The sequence below is a fragment of the Caretta caretta genome, chromosome 10, assembly GCF_965140235.1.
Source record: "Caretta caretta isolate rCarCar2 chromosome 10, rCarCar1.hap1, whole genome shotgun sequence".
Classification (NCBI taxonomy): Eukaryota; Metazoa; Chordata; order Testudines; family Cheloniidae; genus Caretta; species Caretta caretta.
In genome coordinates, this window is record NC_134215.1 from 31,065,924 (window position 1) to 31,087,000 (window position 21,077).

At 47.3% G+C, this 21,077-nt stretch overlaps 1 protein-coding gene across 1 annotated transcript in view; it reads left to right on the top strand.

The window, feature by feature from the left end:
• Positions 1-1,462: 1,462 nt before the first annotated feature.
• IL20RB (interleukin 20 receptor subunit beta) overlaps positions 1,463-21,077 on the top strand; it is a 36,899-nt gene continuing 17,284 nt past the window's right edge. The window contains exons 1-3 of the mRNA XM_048867354.2: positions 1,463-1,629; positions 17,218-17,344; positions 18,709-18,899. Coding sequence (XP_048723311.2) covers positions 1,560-1,629; positions 17,218-17,344; positions 18,709-18,899 — 388 coding nt within the window. The 5' untranslated portion in view covers positions 1,463-1,559. The remainder of the gene's footprint in view (positions 1,630-17,217; positions 17,345-18,708; positions 18,900-21,077) is intronic.

Here is a 21,077-nt window from a genome sequence, read left to right on the forward strand (position 1 = left end):
TGCTGGCAGCACAGGGCTGGGCGGACCACTGTGTGTCTGGCAACTGCCAGTTTGTAAATAGTGCCCTCACACTGGGCTGGGTGGAGCAGGGCTGCCCATGCCAGGCCCCTGGCCAGCCCCTCTCTCCGGGGACCGACCCCCCTGCACCATGCTCCATTGCCCCATCGGGGCCCACAAATATGTTTGGCACCAGGCCCACAAAAGGTTAATCTGGCCCTGCTCATCAGATCTTACTTCCAGATAACAAATGGTTGCTCCACATCGTAGCTAAGAGGTCTCCGAGTCCTCGTTGGTCAGGCCAAGCATCCTCCTTTTGTCACCAATTTGCTTAGCAGATTTGGTGATCAATTCTTTTGCAACGAGTTTATTAATATACTTCTGGCCCAAGTATATATTGCCAAAATTGGTAAGGAGTAACTCTTCCTGGACCATCCTATAACTCTTGTGTTTTCCACAGAGTGAGTTGTATTTAGGTTGATTGGCTTGGATTTGCTCTGTGGTGTGTACCACTGTGCCGGCTGGGTTAGTCTCTTGTGTTGAGAGATACCTGATTTGGTGCCACACCATCTGGCACACACTTCACAAGCCAATCATCAGCTGGGTCCTGTGATGTCAATCTCGTACACTTGGGGATTTAGATCCGTTTTCTCACACAGGGAGCATTGGAACTCCACAGTCGTCCCACCATGGTTACATTTAAGATGAATATTCAGAGCTGCTGGTTTTCCAGCATGATCCCCACAAAAGGGACATGCCGGATTGCTACCAGGAACCCTCACCAGAACCTTTCCCTGCACCCTGTTCTCGCTCTCTCTTTCTGTCACCGTGACAGCGGAGACACTGGAATTCACAATGGTGTTACCATCAATTCTGTCTGCCCGGCTTGCGGAGCCGTCATATCTCCTTTCTTCTCACTGTCAGGAGTTGTTGCAACACCAGGTTCGGGAGATGTGCTGGGTCTCACAGACTCCCCAAACTCTGAGTTATTGATCTGCATATAGGCAACCAGGAAGAACTTCATGACCTTGGTCTGTGCTGTAGTAATGCTACTATTGACAGCACCATCAGCATCGAGTGTCTGTGAGGTACCCAGGAAGGGATACTCCTCACCATTGGTAATTACAGGGCTAGTGTTCTGGGCAACAGAATAAGCAAAAGAATCTGGTTTTACCTGTGCAATGGCCTACCTTAATACATGTAGTAGCTGTTCAGTTAGAAGAGGGACAGCCTTGTCTATTCTAGTTGAGCAACTGTCCTTGTCTATTCTAGCTGGGTAATTGCACAACCCTTTAAGCAGATGATTGTATGCAATTATCCCTGGCACTCCTTGTGGCCACGCCCTCCTAAGCAATGCATCTGGCTGTGTAGGCAGGAGGATGCCTGTTCCTGGCTTGATCATTACAGGATCAGTTTCCACTCTGCAGTGACATCCACACAAAGTCTGTGCTGAGATTCAGAATCCCCACATTGCTCAAAGCATGGATAGACTGAATGGTGTTCCTTGTCTGGGAAGAGGAAACTCAGAGCCAAACTACATGGCATGAACCTGGACAAAGACAATGAGTCTGAGTGAAATGTTCACAAGCCTCATCTTCATTCTCTGCTCTGTGATTGCACCTCTTCTCACAGGTAAATGGCCAAAATGCCCAAAGGTGACAAGTTAGAATAACAAGTACGTTTGGGGGAAGGGTGTCAAATATCTTCTCTCGCTTTTTAACATTTATTGTATTCAAATTATGAGATTCAATCCAGTTTGTAAAAGATTAAGAACAAGTGGTCTTGAGTTAGAAATCTTTGCCTGAGCTAATCCTGGAATAATCAGATTAAAAAGGAAATTTGTAAACAAATTATAGAAAGGGACTATCAAATCCAAAGGAGGATTTCAACTTTGGGACAAAGCGGATGATGTGTGTCTAGGATCTTTTGGTAGTATTTCCTAGTTTTCATTGACATCTAAAAGGGTGACCCTACAAGCCCTCTTTGGACCAGACTGCCTTAATGATGGTTCTGTCTGCGTTACAGCTGCAGGCTCAGAGTGCAAGTTAGAAAGTTTTTGTTACTAACATGTAAGCCTGACCTGAAAGGTGAAGCACAAGGCTGTAGATATCTTGGGGGACTGAAAGTGTTTTACTGCCTGCTCTTCTGTGCTTCTTATGCTGGGGCCAAGACACATCCCACCAAAGAAAGCCAGTGGGAATCATTCCCTTAACATCAGTAGCAGTTGGATCTCTGCTTCAAACCATGTATTCCACAACTCTTTAATCCCTCTAGGAAGGATCCTCACACAGTGCCTGTCAGCTCAGATTCACAGAATCAGAGGACTGGAAGGGACCTTGAGAGGTCATCTAGAGCAGTCCCCTGCGCGCATGGCAGGACTAAATATTCATTGGGTTCTGTGTTTCATAAGTGTGTAGTCTCTGCTTCTGAATCATGCTGTATCTTGCCCGGCTCCTTCCTGCTCCATGCAGCTCTCAGGGGTGGCTAATAGTTTTGCATGAGCCAGGAACAGACTCTCCCTGGATTCTTTCATTACACAAAGTATAAAAGTCTTTCATTTTCCCATAAAGGGGAAGAGGAGAAATGTTGACCCCATTTTAGTGATATGAGTTAATGTTTTTAGGAAATGTCTTCCACACTCGCTGAATGTGGAATGGGGAAGCATATGACGACTGTTTTTAAAGTGTGACAAAACTGGCCAAATTTTGAAAAATTGCAAAAAAAAATCTCTCATTTTAATTTTCCTGTGCATGAGGAGCAGAGAAGTTGACCACAATCCTTGTTCTGGAGTTTTAGGAAACCCGTTAGATCTTCCTATTCCTTTTCTCTGTTTCTAAATTGTCTTCTAAAGCAGTGGCTCTCAACCTTTCCAAACTACTGTACCCCTTTCAGGTGTCTTGATTTGTCTTGCGCACCCCCAAGTTTCACCTCACTTAAAAACTACTTGCTGACAAAATCAGACATAAAAATACAAGCGTCACAGCACGCTGTCACTGAAAAATTGCGTACTTTCTCATTTTTACCATATATATTATAAAACAAATCATTTGGAATATAAATATTGTACTTACATTTCAGTGTACAGAGGCGTATAAACAAATCATTGTCTGTATGAAATTTTAGTTTGTACCGACTTTGCTAGTGCTTTTTACGTAGCCTCTTGTAAAACTAGGCAAATATCTAGATGAGTTGATGTATCCCCGGGAAGACCTCTGCGTGCCCCCTGGGGGTACAGGACCCTCGGCGGAAAACAACTGTCTTAAACAACCACTTCTTGGAGCAGTTAATAGTGGAGCACTCAAGAGGGGAGGCTATTCTTGACATAGTGACACCAGCTATAGTTACTTTTTAACCATCTCCTGCATGTTATTTAGGACTAAGCAGCAGTGAAAAGAATGTAATTACGTTCTACATCTACAAAGAAAGATACCAAAATTTAGCCCACAGACACTGACTTTTATGTAGGGGAACTTCCCAGAAGTGAGGAGGCTTGTCAAAAAGAGCGTAAAGGGAAAAGGGAAGAAATTAAAATCCTTACACTTGGCATGGAGGCTCCTTAATTCTATCACAGAGATTCCCAAGGGCAATGCCGACCTCTAAATAGGGGAAAGGAACAGAAGGCAAGAAATGAACCAGAAGGGCAAGATTAATGGATTTTAAGGCCAGAAGAGCCCACTAGATTATCTAGTGTGACCTTCTGCATAACTTGGGCCCTACCAAATTCATGGCCATAAAAAAAATGTCCTGGACCATGAAATCTGTTCCCCTCCCCCCCGTGAAATCTGGTCTTTGGTGTGCTTTTACCCTATACTACACAGATTTCATGGGGGAGAGCAGTGTTTCTCAAATTGGGGGTCCTGACCCAAAAGGGAATTGCAGGGGTGTCACGGGGTTATTTTAGGGGGGTCATGACATTATCACCCTTGCTTCTGTGTTGCTGCCTTCAGAGCTGGGCAGCCAGAGAGTGGCGGCTGCTGACTTCAGGGCCCAGCTCTGCAGGCAGCAGCACAGAAGTAAGGGTGGCAATCCCATGCCGTGCCATCCTTCTGCAGTGCTGCTGACTGCAGCTCTGCTTTCAGAGCTCGGCTCCTGGCCAGCAGCCACCGCTCTCCAGCTGCCCAGCTCTGAAGGCAGCACCATCGCCAGCAGTAGCACAGAAGTAAGGGTAGCAGTACCGCAACCCCCCCCTACAATAACGTTGCAACCCCCCTACAACTCCTGTAGGGGTCCTGACCCAAAAAATCACAACACTGTGAAATTTCAGATTTAAATTGTGGAAATCATGAAATTTATGATTTTAAAAATCCCATGACTGTGAAATTGACCAAAATGGACCGTGAATTTGGTAAGGCCCTACGCATAACACAGGCCCGTTCCCCCTGCACTGAATCCAGTGACTTGTGTTTGGCTAAAGCATGTCTTCCAGAAAGGCATCAGATCTTGAAGTGAAGACATTAAGAGATGAAGACTCCACCTGGGTTAGTTTGTTCCCATGGTTAATCACCCTCACTGCTAACATTTGTTCCTAATGTCTAATTTGAATTTATCTGGCTTTAACTTTCTGCCATTGACTCTTGTTCTGCTTCCCCCTCCCTTAGATTAAAGAGCCCCTTAGCACCTGACATTGTCTCCCCATGGAGGTACAGCATAATAAAGCTCTGTAAGTCTCTCATGATCAGGCCTTTTCTTCAGTCCTTGAATAATTTTTGTGTCTAGCTTCTGCGCCCTCTCCAGTTTTTCAACATTCTTTTCCAAATCTAGACTGCAGAACTGTATGCAGGAGTCCTGCATGGCTCTCCCCAATGCTGTATACAGTGGTAACATCTCACAGACTATGGGCCAGAAGGGACCATCATGATCACCTCCCTCCTCCTAGTCACCACTCCCCTATTTATGATGGCTTTAACATCTCCTTTCTCCCAGGGTTAATCACAGGGTTTCCTCATTGTTTTTGATGAGGTGTCTGTGGCACAGGGGTGGCTGGAGGTGCTTATTAATAATTGTTGGTTTGGGTATTTAACAGAAACATTGAATTATGTATCCTGTGTTTTGAGTGTATGGTCCTGACCACAACCTGGGGAGTGACTCTGAGACCCCACAAGATGACAGAGAGCTACAGGGTCAGGTGTCTTTTATGATTCCGGGTAATTCATTTGAGGAAATCTCTTTCTTGCACTCCTCTGTCATGCTGGCTACACAGTTGTGCCTCTGGCTTCAGACTATGGGCAAGTCTACACTACCACGTTACACTGGCGTAGCTGCACTGCTGTAGTGCATCTGGTGAAGACACGCTATGCAGACGGGAGAGCGCTCGCCCGTCGGCACAATTACTCCACCTCTGCGAGAGGTGGAAGCTTTGGGCTTGGCTACACTTGCGAGTTAGAGCTCATTAAACAGCCCCGGGTGCCCTAACTCATGACGCGTCCACACTGGCAAGGCACGTAGAGCACCTGGACTCTGTGGCTGGAGCGCTCCTGATAATCCACCTCCACAAGAAGCATAACAATTGCTGGGCCCCGGCTGGGGTGCTGCGGCACCAGTGTGGATGCCCTGGTCTGTTAGTGCCCTCTGATCGGCCTCCAGAAGTGTCCCACAATGCCTGTTCTAGCCACTCTGGTCATCACTTTGAACTCTACTGCCCAGCCCTCAGGTGACCAACCGTCAGACCCTCCCTTTAAATTCTCTGGGAATTTTGAAAATCCCCTTCCTGTTTGCTCAGCCAGGAGTGCTCTCAGTGAATCTTTCCAGGTAACCATGCCTCCACGCGCCAGGCGATCCCCGGGATAGAGCAATGGCGAAGTGCTGGACCACATCAGTGTTTGGGGGGGAGGAACTGTCCAGTCCCAGCTGTGCTCCAGCCATAGGAATTACAATACCTTCAGGCAAATATCAAGGGACATGATGGAAAGAGGCCATGCCCGGGACGCACTGCAGTGCAGGGTTAAAGTGAAGGAGCTGTGGAATGCCTACCGCAAAGCCCGCGAGGCAAACAGCCGCTCCAGTGCTGCCCCTGCGACCTGCCGTTTCTACAAAGAGCTGGATGCGATACTTGGGGGTGACCGCACCTCCACTCCGAGTACCACCGTGGACACTTCAAAGCCCAGTTCAACAAGGCAGGAGGAGGAGCAGCAAAGCGGGAGCGAGGGTGCTCCGGCAGAGGAAGACACCCTGGAATCCCTAGACGCATGCAGCCAGGAGCTGTTCTCAAGCCAGGAGGAAGGTAGCCAGTTGCGACGGCCAGTGCTTGGGGAAGGACAAACATCAGAGGAGGTTCCCGGTAAGCGGCTTTTATTTTTGGAAGGAAGTTATTCAGTGCGGGCTCTTGTGGCGAGGAGGGTTAGGGCTGCATGCCTGCCTAGATGCGGAATAGGGCATTGATGTGCTCTCTCATATCACGGTAATTGGCCTCAGTGATCTCTTCAAAGGTCTAATCCAGAACTTGGGCAATGCGCTTGCGCAGGTTTCTCGGGAGAGCCACTGTGGTCCTTGTCCCAGTCAGGCTAACTTGTCTGTGTCACTGTGCCATGAGAGGCGGGGGGACCATTGCTGCACACAGGCAAGCTGCATGTGGGCCAGACTGAAGCTGCATTTTAGTAGAAGACCCTCTCTTGCATCCCAGGTCACCCTCAGCAGTGAGATCTCTTCCAGGACGAACTCCTGTGGAAAATGTGGGGACAGTGTTCAGTATAGGGGCCCGCTGCCGCTGTTGGCTCTCCCCAAGGCACAGAAACCCAGAGGACAGTAGAGCCGTGAAACAATCAGTCACGCTTGACCCTGTGCTTACTCACCATTTTGGGGCTCCTGTGGGTTATGTGCGCTCGCTTTGGGACGGGCAAATTATGCTATTGGGTAGACTGTGCTTGCCCTTAAGTACAGGGGAATCATTGCTCTGTCTGGTGTGAACAATGCTGCCTCTGTTAAGTGTTGCATTTTGCCTTTATAGATCCAACCTTCAGATCTCAGCCGTCTGTTATCACCGGCTGAAAGACTCCAAAGAATCAGAAAGAGGCCACAGAGGCTCAAGGAAGACATGTTGCATGAAGTAATGCAGCATTCAAGTCATGAAAATCAGAAAGTTCAGGAGTGGCGGGACAAGGAAAGGAGGATCCACCAGCAGAATGAGGAGCGCCGGCACAAAAGCGCAGTGCTCCAGCAGCAAAGCACAGATCAGCTCAAAAGCATCATGAAGCACCAAGCGGATTCTATCCAGGCACTCGTAGCAATGCAGGTGGAGCACTACCGTGCCCGCCTCCCCCGCCCCCCGGCAGCCCTTGTCCCAAAACTCTTTCCCTTGTGCCCCCATGTCACCTCCAACCCACTTTCCCCAACATCCGGGTTCTTACCACCACCAGCTCCTTCCAACACCTGTAGCTTCACCACCCAGCCCTGAAAACTATGACCCTTACTCACTGCACTCAACCCCCATCACCATGCAGTATAGCCACCCTGAAGTGCAGCACTCATTGCACAGCACTCCAGACAGGAAGGCTGAGTATGATAACAGGACATACGCAAATCTGTGATTGTACCGTTCCCCACCCCACCCTCTTGACCTTTCTGTTTCCCAAGCATTTGTGTTTCTTTTCAATAAATGAATTTTCTTTTCAATAAATGGATTTTTTGGCTTTGAAAACATTCTTTATTATTGCATAAAGTAAAAGATACCTTAGCCCAGGAAAGAAACAGGCACTGCAAGTCAGCATAGTGTAACCCTTCTGCCCATCAGAGTTGGCAGCAACAAGGGCCGGGTTCAGTATCTAGGTGTTCCATTCCAAAAATACAATGCAAAACCGGCTCGAGCCCCCACCCAGTGACCTGGGACAAATATATACCACCCCCGCTGGACGCCTCCAAGAGGCAATACCTCCCCTCTCGCAAGCACATAGTCTGAGTGTAGCAAAAAGCCTTTTAATAACAGAGAGAAACAATGTGGCATTATGTTGGGGAAACACCACCAACAGGATTCATAACACAACCCATGAGCAAAAAAAACCCACCCCAAGCAAATTGGGGCGTTTCCTTTCCCTTTGGTTCTTGAGTCCAGCAACCCAAAATCACCCAAAGTCCCAAAAGTCCAACAACCCAAAAGTCTCTGTCCCTGGTCAGGGCAGCCCCAGTGTTCAAAAGTTTATCTGCAGAGTTTTACCTCCCAACCTGGGTGGAGATGGGGGGGGGTTTAAGGGGCACCTACATGGTCCAAAGCTGATTGCCCCACCTCTCCATGGGGCTCCGCTCTGCCAGCCACCCCCATGAGCTGCTCTAGGCATCCGACAAACTGTTCTGCTCCACCAGCCGCTCTGCTCTGCTCGCCGTCCCGCAAACTGCAATGCTCTGCTCGCCGTCCCGCAAACTGCTCCACCTTATATCTTCAGGCTCCCCCACTACTTAACACAATACTCAGTGATTTCAGCTTGTAGTAGGGGAGCCTCAGTGATAGTGCACCATTAGCCCAAAGTGAATTCAGCTCAGCAGCCTGTAACTAGACTCCTAATTGAATCAAAATTAGCTCTGATATTCTACAGTAGAAAGAGGAGGAAGTGCAATTAGCATATAAGGCCCTCACCAGGGGGGCCTATACCACCAACTATTAATACCTGTCCCCAGCCTCTCTCCATTCACTGCATTTTGGAACCCATGACCCTTGCCTAGCGAGTGCTGCTTAGTTGATGGTGAGTCCCTCCATCATAACAAAAGGCCAAGTACAGTTCCACTGTCCTTAATTCACATAATCAGGATAATAACAGTTTATTCCTGCCCCAATAACAGAGAAACTGGGGCTCCTGCAGCAGCCAAAATGACCATCTAGGCAGGGTGGGTGTTCCTATGCAAATGAGATCAGCCCCTGAAGTTCTTTTCCACAACCCACCATGACTCGCCACCAGATGTCAGGGTAGAGCTCATCCTGACTCTGCTTACATCAGCAAACACAGATTCCTACTAACGTTAGAACCACTGCAGTTCACTCCCATGCAGGGCACCAGACATTACTGGTGGCTTTCAGCCTCAAATTGCCCCCTCAAGGCATCTCTAATCCTTGCAGCCCCGCAGTGGGCCCCTCTAATAGCCCTGCTCTCTGACTGTTCAAATTCAGCCTCCAGGTGTTGAACCATGCCTGAGTGAATCGTTCACTCTTCCCTTCACAAATGTTATGGAGGGTACAGCACGCAGATATAACCGTGGGGATGTTGTCATTGGCCAGGTCCAGCTTCCCATACAGAGAGCGCCAGCGGCTCTTTCAATGGCCAAAAGCATACTCCACAGTCATTCTGCACTGGCTCAGCCTGTTGTTGAACTGCTCCTTGGTGCTGTCAAGGCTCCCTGTGTACGGTTTCATAATCCACAGCATTAAAGGGTAAGCGGGGTCTCCAAGGATCACAATGGGCATTTCGACTTCCCCTATGGTGATCTTCTGGTCTGGGAAAAAGGTCCCGGCTTGCAGCTTCCTGAACAGGCCAGTGTTCTGAAAGATGCATGCATCATGCACCTTTCCGGGCCAGCCTGCATTAATGTCAATGAAACGCCCACGGTGATCGACAAGCGCCTGGAGAACCATAGAGAAATACCCCTTCCGATTAATGTACTCGGAGGGTAGGTGGGCTGGTGCCAGAATTGGAATATGTGCACCATCTATCGCCCCTCCGCAGTTAGGGAAACCCATTTGTGCAAAGCCATCCACAATGGCATGCACATTACCCAGAGTCATGGTTCTTTTGAGCAGGATGCGATTAATGGCCTTGCAAACTTGCATCAATACGATTCCAACGGTCGACTTTCCCACTCCAAACTGATTAGTGACTGGTCAGTAGCTGTCTGGAGTTGTCAGCTTCCAGATTGCAATAGCCACTCAATTTTCCACCATCAGGGCAGCTCTCAATCTCGTGTCCTTGCACCGCAGGGTGGGGGCGAGCTCCTCACACAGTCCCATGAAAGTGGCTTTTCTCATCTGAAAGTTCTGCAGCCACTGCTCATCATCCCAGACTTGCATGATGATGTGATCCCACCACTCAGTGCTTGCTTTCCGAGCCCAAAGGCGGCGTTCCATGGTGGTGAGCATGTCCGTGAATGCCACAAGCAAACTCATGTCATATGCGTTACTCGAGCTGATATTGTCGGAGCCCTCACTGTCACTTTGGATCATCAGGAATAACTCAACTACAAAACGTGACGTGGTGGCAAGACTCGTCAGCATACTCCTCAGCAGTTCAGGCTCCATTCCCACAGACCAAAAGGGAAGACAGAGCGCGCAGTACAAAAAATGTTGAAAGAAGGCGCCAAATGTGGACGGAAGCACAGGGCTTGCTGGGATGCGAACCAGTGCATCACAGGGCGTTGGGACAGGACCCAGAATGCCCCGCACCCCCCGCACCCTTCCCACAAGCCACAGCGCCAGAATGGGAAGAGGTGCTCTGTGGGATAGCTTCCCATAATGCACCACTCCCAATGTCATCACAAGTCGCCGCAAATGTGGCCACGCCAGTGCGCTTGCAGCTGTCCGTGTGGACAGACTGCAGCGCTTTCCCTACTGCGCTCTCCGAAGGCAGGTTTAACTCAAAGTGCTCTACATCTGCAAGTGTAGCCATGCCCTAACACTGCAGCACAGACCTCTAGCACTTGAGCTAAAGGATTGATTACAGCAGCTGTTGTCCTTGGTGAACCAGATACTTGAGAAGGGTGTATTACATACTGAAACAATGAGTTACATAAACACTAGTAGCCTTGTTTTTCAGATAGCACAGTTGGGCATTTAGATTTGGCAGGTTTTTTTTGGGAGTCAATCTAGCTCAAAATTTGGCCTCTTCCTAGCTTGTGTTATCTTTCAGTTGGGTAGACGGGCTTGCTCTATAACAAGGTTTGTAAGAAGCCCACAATTATTACCACCACCCAGAAAAGGGAAGACTCAAACTTATAATTTGGTGGTTTTTTAGTACCACACAGTTAGCTGTTGGCTGCAGGGTACTTGCCAATATAGGTGGATGATCCATTGTGCCTTTGTTTGATCCAGAGCAGTTGTGTGTGGCAAGCTGAAGTCAGGTTCCAGGGAAGTGCTAATAGAATGTTTGTGGGTTTTGGCAGCAAACCAGGAACAATGTGTACTGAGGAAAACACATATTGTAAATGAAGATATAACTTTCCCAAATCAGAACATCTTGGGGTCAACAAAAGACATCTCCCTGGCCTCAGGACTATCCCTTTACCAAATTTCAAAGTCCTGCTGTAAGCCAAATTATTATAATGGAAATGACTGGCAACCTAAAGATAGAATTTGTAACTGCTCTTTACATTAAAAAAACCCCTACATTAAAAGAACATTAAGGTTCCAAAATCAAGGACTCAAAAGTTAGGAAATGCCAGAATGAAAGATACTGAAGCATTTAACAGCACCTGATTCAGTCCCTGAGCACCATCCATCCTGTGCGCTGAATGAGACAGAGCTAGTGTGGGAAAAATAGTATGTGCTGATGTAATTAGAAACTGTATCATAATGCAGACATGTAAGGGAGCCAAACTAAAGGCATATGGTTAAACTAACTCTGTCATTCCCTGATTTTTGAGTGCTTGACTTTGCAACCTTAACATTCATTTAACACAGTTTTGTATACAATTTCCTAAATTATTTTAAGACGCAAACTGAAAAACAAATCCCATCATACAGAAATTCAGGGCTCATCATTTAGATCCATTGCACAGGTCTCTGCCCCTTGAGTTAATGGGGTAACTAGCAGCGGCAGCAGACTACTGTTCTCTGTGTAAACCAGCTACTACAGAGGGGTAAGGCCAGAGGGTTTCAAAACTAGTTTCTGACAGAAAAGGAGTGTTGCTTCATTTACCTTATTTGTTCAAGCCCAGTTATGAGAGGAGTTTGTGCCAGTGGATTAGGTATTGAATGATAATTGAGACAACCTGTGTCTCTCATATGCTTTTTCTGTTAGTGCTTTTCAGATTTGCTGTTAAATATTCTTAGGCAAGTAAATATCATCTACCTCAGTGGATTTATTCACACCAGAACAAGTACATCAGAACCCTAAGCTTTCTTTTGTGCCGATTGAATTAAATCTTGCAAAATTGTAATAAAAATGTGTCATCCTAGGCTCAGATGTTCTAATCCATCCTTCCCGTGGCAGTAATTGTACTTAAAAACTAATATTTTACTTGCCTATTAAAAAAAGTTACTTGCTAAGGGCAAGCAGACTTTTACATTTCCAAGATTGATTTAATGAGTTATATAAAACTATGTGAAGTACAGTAAGAATGAAAAACTTCTGTGTGTCACTGTAGCTAAACCTTGTCTTCAACTATCCAACTTATCACAAGGAGGAGTAATGGTGCAAAGCATCAGGGTCCTCTAGGCTCCTCTCTGAAGAGCAAAATTGAAATTCTCTTCCTTCCTTCCAGATTACTTCATGAGGTCCTGAGTAGATGGTGTGGTCTGTTCTGATTAATTCCGGTTAGGCAGGGAAGACAGCTGTTTTCCATTAGCTTCATCCTGTTGAGTGAGGATCCTGTCTACCCACTCCTGAAGAGTATGCATCCCAGGGCCCCATCAGCTGTGATTCAGGATCTGGGATCTGGAAATTGAACCCTAAAGTGCCACTAGGGAAGGATGGTAAAATTGTTGATGATGCAGAAAAGGCAGAAGTGTTCAGTAAATATTTCTGTTCTGTATCTGGAAAAAGCGCGATGCCATATTCACACAGTACAGAGACCATTAAATACTTGACATTCCAGCAGTAACTGCAGAGGTTGTTAAACAGCAACCGCTTAAGTCATACATTTTTAAATCAGCTTGCACCCAGAAGTTTTAAAAGAATTGACCAAGGAGCCCTCTGAACCACTGATACTGATTTTTAACAAATCTTGGACACTGAGGAAGTTCCAGCAGACTGGAAAAAAGCTAATGCTGTGCCAATATTTAAAAAAGGGTAAACAGTGACCCAGATAAGTAGGCTAGTGGGCCTGATGTCAATCCCAGATAAAACCATGGAAGGTCTGAAACAAGACTTCGACAATAAAGAAGTAAAGAATGGTCATATGGTTAATTCTATTCAACAGATTTGTATGGAAAATAGGTCTTGTTAAATAAACTTGACATTGGTTTGCGATGAGGTTGGTAAAGATGTTATTGACATGATATAACTAGACCTACCTATGCAAGAAGTTTGACTTAGTACCACATGACATCTTGATTAAAATATTATCACTGATCAAAATCAAGGTAGCCCATGTTAAATAGATTAAAGTGTCCAACTAACAGGTCCCCAAAAGTAATGTAAAGGGGAGTTATCAACAAATAGGGGCAGTGAAGTTCTCTAAGAATCTGTTCTTGGCTCAATGGTATTCAATATGATTATCACTGATCTGGGAGGAAATATAAAATCATTATTGGTGAAGTTTGCAGATCACACAAAACATGGTGGAGTGGCAAATAATGAAGGGGACAGATCAGTTATACAGTACAATCTAGATTGCATGGTAAAATGAGCTCACTTGAATAACATGTTTTAATACAGTTATATGCGAGGTCATATGTCTAGGACCCAAAAATATAGGTCACAGGACTGGACAGGGAACTGTACCCTAGAAAGCAGAGACTCTTAAAAGGATCAGGGGTCCTGGTGGAGTCTGACTGAACATGATCTCCCATGATGTGATGGCAAAGAGACCTAAAATAATCCTTGGATAAATAAACAGGGGATTATGGTTAGGAGCAGGGAGATGGTGTTACCACTTGTGATGCTGATGTATATATAAACCCTGCATCAACTGAGAAGAGGTTAACTAGAGCCTGAGAGGTGGAAGATGTGTTGATTGACAGTATTCTGACAGACTTTCTTTGTTTGGGACATCAGTGAAAGAGACCGAGCCGTAGGCAGGCTGGCCTAGTGGTCACAGCTACAGTAGTTGGTGAACAGGGGTTGGAGGAATCACTAGAGCTGGGTTCTTTTGTTAGTGTTACAGAGCATTGCTGATGCTGCACAGTTGTTAATGCTGCTATTCTTGGAACTCCAGTGTTAGCTGCTCTCACAGAGCGTGCAGCATGTTGATCCAGCAGACCCTGACGTTATTCAGAAAGAAAGACCACAGGCTCAGTTTGTTGGTGAAGGCGCTCAGCCAGGTTTATTATCCACAAAGCACGGTACGAGTGCCCTGTCCACTGAGTTATGCCTAATTCAATACCTAATCCACTGGCACAAACTCCTCTCATAACTGGGCTTGAACAAATAAGGTAAATGAAGCAACACTCCTTTTCTGTCAGAAACTAGTTTTGAAACCCTCTGGCCTTACCCCTCTGTAGTAGCTGGTTTACACAGAGAACAGTAGTCTGCTGCCGCTGCTAGTTACCCCATTAACTCAAGGGGCAGAGACCTGTGCAATGGATCTAAATGATGAGCCCTGAATTTCTGTATGATGGGATTTGTTTTTCAGTTTGCGTCTTAAAATAATTTAGGAAATTGTATACAAAACTGTGTTAAATGAATGTTAAGGTTGCAAAGTCAAGCACTCAAAAATCAGGGAATGACAGAGTTAGTTTAACATGTACACCCGTGACAAGATAAAGGCTCAGTCAACATAACAGAATACTGTTCCCTTCGTTGATAGAAAGATGCCCCTTCAATGACTTCTCCTTTTATACATTGATACACACAACTTATGTATTACATTCCAGATGTTGTTAGTCACCACCCCTATACCTTGTACCTGCTAGTTTGAACAAAACATCCTCATCCATTATCCTGTCATTCCCCTCCTTATCTTATGAGGGGTCAGTGTGTTCCTGTGCTACCTCTTGGGAATTTGTTTACGTGGTAACTTGAGCATTCTGGGTGTTGTTGTACCGTCCTCACCGGTCAGGCATGTGCTGACTTGATTAGCCAATACCTGGTGTGTTAGTATTCTGCCAAGGCCAGGCCTAACTCTGGTTCATAGCCACTGTTAGTTAGCAAAAGTCAGGGTCAGAGTCAGGCTGGGATCAGAGACCAGAGATGAGAGGCAGTACCAGGTTGGAATCAGGAGGCAGGAATCAGGGTCAGAGTCAGGCCATAGTTGAAGACCCAAGATCAGAGGTAGTACCAGGCTGGAGTCAGGAGGCAAGAGTCAGGCTGGGATCAGAGACCAGAGATCAGGATACAAGGTGAGGTCTGGCATTGCAGCAGACCAGAAGTCTATGTGATTGCCCACAAAAGTTCCTGGGCCACCCTGGAGGGTTAAATAGGGTGCTTGGCCAATCAGAGGACCTCAGGGTACTGTCGTCACTCTGGATCCCTTGGGCAGTATGTCCTACAGCACCTACTCCCCACAGTGCTCCCTGGTTGCAGGGCTATATGGTGGCACTGTGGAAATATCAGCTAACCCTGGCTCTCAGAATTCTAATCCATGGATCCTGGCAATCAACACCTGGAAGGGGAGGACCTATAGTGTGACCTGGCCAGAGGGCCAAGTCATCATCATTCCACATCCCTGACATAGGCGTCACCTCCGTGCGTGCTCCGGGGCTGGAGCACCCACAGGGAAAAATTGGGTGCACCCACCGGCAGCTCCCCACCCCACCCCCCACCCCCCACCTCCGCTCCGCCTCCGCCCCGGAGCGCACCGCTGGGTCCTGCTTCTCCCCCATCCCTCCCAGCGCTTGTGCCACGAAACAGCTGTTTCATGTGGCAAGCCTGGGGGGGGAAGAGGGGGCACGCGGCGTGCTTGGGCGAGGAGGCGGGGCCAGGGCAGGGATTTGGAGAGGGATCGAATAGAGGCAGGGAGGGGTGGAGTTGGGGCGGGGTGGGGACGGGGCGTGAGCACCCACCGGCGCTGATGAAAGTTGGCCCCCGTGATCCCTGACACCCAGAGGAGGACAGTGGGGCAGAGCTGCTGAACTGCCAACTCATGCTATGAGGGGGTAGTGAGACAACAGTAAGACCCCTTTATATGGCACACATGGGACCATGCCTGGAATACTGCATGCAGGTCCCGTGTCCACATTTGAAAAATTAGAAGGGGTTCAGAAAAGAACTATAGTACTTATCCAAAGTTTGGAAAACCTCCCTCCCAGTGAGAGGCTTTGCCTATTAAGTTTATCCAAGAGATGATTAAGGGGAAGATATCTGATACTAGAGGGATCTTTAATCTAGCAGAAAAAGGCAGGACAAGACCCAATGGCTGGAAGCTGAAGCCAAACAAATTCAGACTGGAAATAAGGCAGCAAGAGGAATTAACCACTGGAGCAACTTACTGAGGGATGTGATGGGTTCTCCATCACTCAGAGTTGCTCATTCTAGATTGGATGCCTTTCTAAAAGGTCCAGTTTTATCCACTATTTTATTGACCTCTTCAAACAACTCTAATGGAGTGGAGAGGCATGATTTTCCTTTACACAAGTCATGGTCGTCTGAGCAGGACCGGTGCAACCACTAGGCGAACTAGGCGGTCGCCTAGGGTGCCAAGTGGTTGGGGGCGGCCAAAAGCGCGCTCCGGGGAGGCAGTGGAGCGGAGGTGAGCTGGGGCAGAGGGGCGCAGGGAAGGCCGCCTGCAGCAAGTAACGGGGGTGGCACACAGGGGAACCGCTTCCCGCCCCAGCTCACCTCTGCTCCGCCTCCTCCTTTGAGCGCCCCGCCGCGCTCTGCTTCTCTCCCTCCCGGGCTTGCGTGCCAAACAGCTGATTGGCGCCACAAGCCTGGGAGGTGGGAGAAGTGGCGGCGGCGGCGGCGTGCTCGGAGAGGAGGCGGAGCAGAGGTGAGCTGGGGCTGGGAGTTGCCGCACGGCTCCCCGGGCCGAGGGGAATTGCCGCACGGCTCCGTGAGGGAAGAGGGGGCGGCGGGGAGCTGCCACGGGGGGGCACTTCAGGGTGGAGGGGGGTGGCAGGGAGCTGCTGTGGGGGGGGGTGCTTCAGGGCGGAGGGGGGGCGGCGGGGAGCTGCTGCAGGGGGGACGCCTCAGGGCGGAGCAGGGTGCAAGGTGGCAGTTTCATCTAGGGTGCAAAACATCCTTGCACCAGCCCTGGGTCTGAGTCCCTGTTGTATTACAAACAGCTAGGTGCTTGATCATTCTATCTTCAATTATAATTTCAACCTATATGCTAATTTTTAAAGTCCTTCAGAGCTCGAGTGGCAGTGTTGAAGTGCAACGATGAAGCACGTCGTGAAGCTTCATCATCGAATCATGTCCTTCCAAACTGTAATGTTCATTTAGCAAATGGTCACAGCTAGCTGTTTCTCTCTCTTTGGTGGAATCCTAGATGAAGAAGCCCTGCTGCCAGCCCCTCAGAATATCTCTATCCTGTCCACCAACATGAAGCACTTCCTGACCTGGAGTCCAGTGACGGTCCCTGGAGAAACTGTGAGATACTCTGTTGAGTTTCAGGGGTAACTCGCCTGTTTTTTCTCCCCTCTCTGGATGCTAGTTGGACAAAAGCTTTGCATCCCCTGCACATGGCATACATAGGTCTATGCACACTGATACGGGAGAAATGTGACAGTTCCATCAATAATAATGCAGAAGTGGGAAAATGTCATTGGCCTCATGCGGAGCCTGCCTGCAGCCCAGGTCTTTATCATTAATTGTGTGTTATTTGGATCACAGCAGTGCCCACTATGGGCTAGGCACTTTCCACACCGCTATGGAAACAAAGTCTCCGCCCCAAAGAGCTCACAAGCTAGGAAGACAGGCAACCGACAAAGGGGGGGAGGGAACAGAGAAACATACAAGTGAATTTTTTCCCCGCCGGCAGATTATTTTGGAAAATATATAGGAGGGTTCTGAAGAAATAAAGTCAGTAGAATATTCAGTCACCTTGCTAAAAAGAAACTGTAATGCTAAAAGCATCTGCATCGTCACTGCGGCTGCATCACTGAGTTCATTCACTCCAGCTTTCTCATTCACTCCAAGGAGGGGTTTTCTCAAACAGCTTCACACGTCTCGCTCACAGATACACTGAAGAATAAGGGAGGCTGAGATGCACTCCTATTGCTTCCAGCCACTCCCATTATGCCAGCCCCAGGGGTCCCCTCTGATGGCAAACAGTCTCAGGTTGTGTGGTAGGAGCGTTGGACATCTGATTCTATTGGAGTTTGTCTGCATGTGAATTTTTAGTTTAACAAATATTAATTCGTAAAATTGTGAATTCTTTTGTAGACAGGGCACAAACATTTGTTCCTAGTTGTGTTTTTAACCCTAAGCTGCATGACTAGCTACAAACATAAGAATGGTGATAGTGGGTAAGACCAATGTCCATCTAGCCCAGTATCCTGTCTTCCTACAGTGGCCAATGCCAGGTGCTTCAGAGAGAATGAACAGAACCGGGCAATCATCAAGTGATTCATCTTCGGCAATCATCAAGCGGTCCATTAGCATCTTGTCTGCAGTAGAATTTGTGATCATGTAAATTAAAACATGACTAAAAATTCAATCTTAGACATGTCCCCCAGGGTGAAATTCCCCCTGAGCAGAGCCCAGCACATGGCCTGTGAGCCAATTAAACTCCACTTAAGTTCTCAAATGTGCCTTGTGCTTGTGGCTGTATGCTCTCCCTCTGCAAATGGTGGATGTCACGCTTCATGTGCTTCTGGTAACAAAGAAGAAAAACCTGGAGAAGAAAAACCTGGAGTAGTACCCAGGTGAAGCTGATTCTGGGTAGAGTCCTTAGAGGATATGGGATGGTTAAGGGGTGAGGATAGAGGTGTGTTATTTTATCCTGTATTGCCTGTGTGCTTTTCTTTGCTTTCCCCAGGGAGTATGAAAGAGATTATGCCAACGAGATCTGGATACCCATCAGCGAATGTTCGCTCATCATTGTGACTCAGTGCAACGTCACAGAGGACATCTCTGCCACCGTGCCCTATAACCTACGCGTGAGGGCAAACCTAGGTTCTCAGGTTTCAAAGTGGAGCACACTAAAAGGTCTCTTCAATCGCATAACGAGTAAGCTCTCTGCCTTCTCCTGACAGTCACATCACCACCTGGGATAACCAATATAAAATGTGTTCCTTTTGAAAAAAAAATGTTTTCATTGATGTTGAAACAGCAGATCAATTCACACTGTAAGTACAGGGAGTAAATAATAAGTTGCAGTTCTGTTACTAAGTATTTGCGTATTAATATATCATTACTCATACATAACAAAATAGATACTTTTTATTTACTAGTGATCACTTTAATTACTTTTTAATTCTTAAAAACAGTTTATGTCAATAAATGTTATTTTAAAATTAAATTCCTTAAAAAGTAATAACAATCTTAGAATAATAAAGAAATGTAGGACTGGACGGGATCTCGATAGATCATCTTGTCCTGTCCCCTTCACTGATACAGGACTAAGTGTTATCTAGACCATCTCTGACAGGTGTTTGTCAAACCTGTTCTTAAAAGCCCTTACAGTCAGGAAATTTTACCTAATGTCCAACCTAAATCTCCCTTGCTGCTGTTTTCACCCATTACTTCTTGTCCTGTTCTCAGTGGTTAAGGAGAACAGTTTATCACCCTCCTCTTTATAACAACCTTTTACATACTTGACTGTTATCATGTCTACCTTCAGTCTTCTCTTCTCTAGACTACCCAAACCCAATATTTTCATTCTTTCCTTGTAGATCATGTTTTCTAGACCTTTAATCTTTTTGGGGGGTAGGGTGGGGGAAGGTTGTTTTTTGTTTTGTTTTGCTCTCCTCTGGATTTCCTACAATTTGTCCACATCTTTCTCCAAGTGCGGTGTCCAGAACTAGACATAGTACTCCAGCTGAGGCCTTATTGATGCTGAGTAGAGTGGAAGAATTATTTCTCATGTTTTTTTTACAACAGCCCTGCTAATACATCCCATAATGATGTCCATTTTATTTGCAAAAGTATTACATTGTTGGTGCATGTTTAGTTTGTGATCCACTGTAATCCCTGATTCTTCTTTGCAATACTCCTTCCTAGGCAGTCATTTCCTATTTTGTACTTGTGCAATTGATTATTCCTTCCTATGTGTATGTGACGGGGTGTACCATGCTGGAGGCCTTGCGGTCCTACCCCACCCTGCCCCAGGAAAGGAGCAGTGAAGGTGGGTTCTCCAGGCCTGCCTAGAGAGGCTGCAGGGAAGCAGCCAATCAGAGCCCAGCAGGCTCAGTTAAAAGGCGCTTCAGGGGCTGAGCAGGTCAGTTGCTGGTGGGGATCAGAAGGATGAAGGAATAGAAGGCTGTGAGACTCCATAGGCAAAGAGACTGGGGAGAAACCCTGCTCCAGCAGGGATAGGACTGGAAGCTCTCCAGGCACAGTGGCCTGGGAGAAAGAACCCTGACAAAAAGGGGGCAGAGACTGTTACAAGTTCTTTAGGCAAGCAGGCCTGGGAGAGACCCTGCTCAGACAGAGAACCCAAGAAGGTGATGGGACAGAGTGGAAAGCAGCCCAGGGAATACAGCAGTAGCAACTAGTAAAGAAAGCAGCACGTGGCTGCTACTTATAGGGTCTCTGGTTGGGACCCGGAGTAGTGGGCAGGACTGGTTCTCCCTACTGGTGAAGTGGCCAAAGCCCTGAGAAGAGCACAAGTTTCCTTTTGGAGCCTGAGAAAGCGGCTAGAGTTTAAACAGGCCCAGAGACAGGGCTGAAGCCCTCAGAGAAGGCCAACCATTTGTTGGACTGTTACCCCAGCAGGGTTCCTTCATACATTTAGACTGTGTGTAGGTTAGCTGGAGAGTAGTTGCTGACAGGCACTGTGAGCAGAGATAGAATGCAGGTTCACACCCAGCTCACGAGGCGCTCACGAGAGGTTAGTGGCCCTCGTTATGGTGTAGGACTTTGCATTTGTCCTTATGGAATTTCATCCTATTTATCAACTTATTTATTAATATTAACACACAGCCAGAAATTACTGGTGGCTCACCTCAGGCCTGGGCTCCAATTGGACCAGGTCACACTGGGTCTAGGTCGCACACTTTTGCGACAGCATCTTGTTCCTCAGATTCTCATCTTTCATTTTAAAGAAAAGTGATTCTCCAGCCTTTCCAGTTATGGAGAACTCCTTGCACATGTGATCTGATTACATCCTGCGCACATTGCTGTGTCTGAACACTGCTATGCTGGCTGCGCAATGAGTGTGGGGACAAATTCCAACAAGTGCCTTTC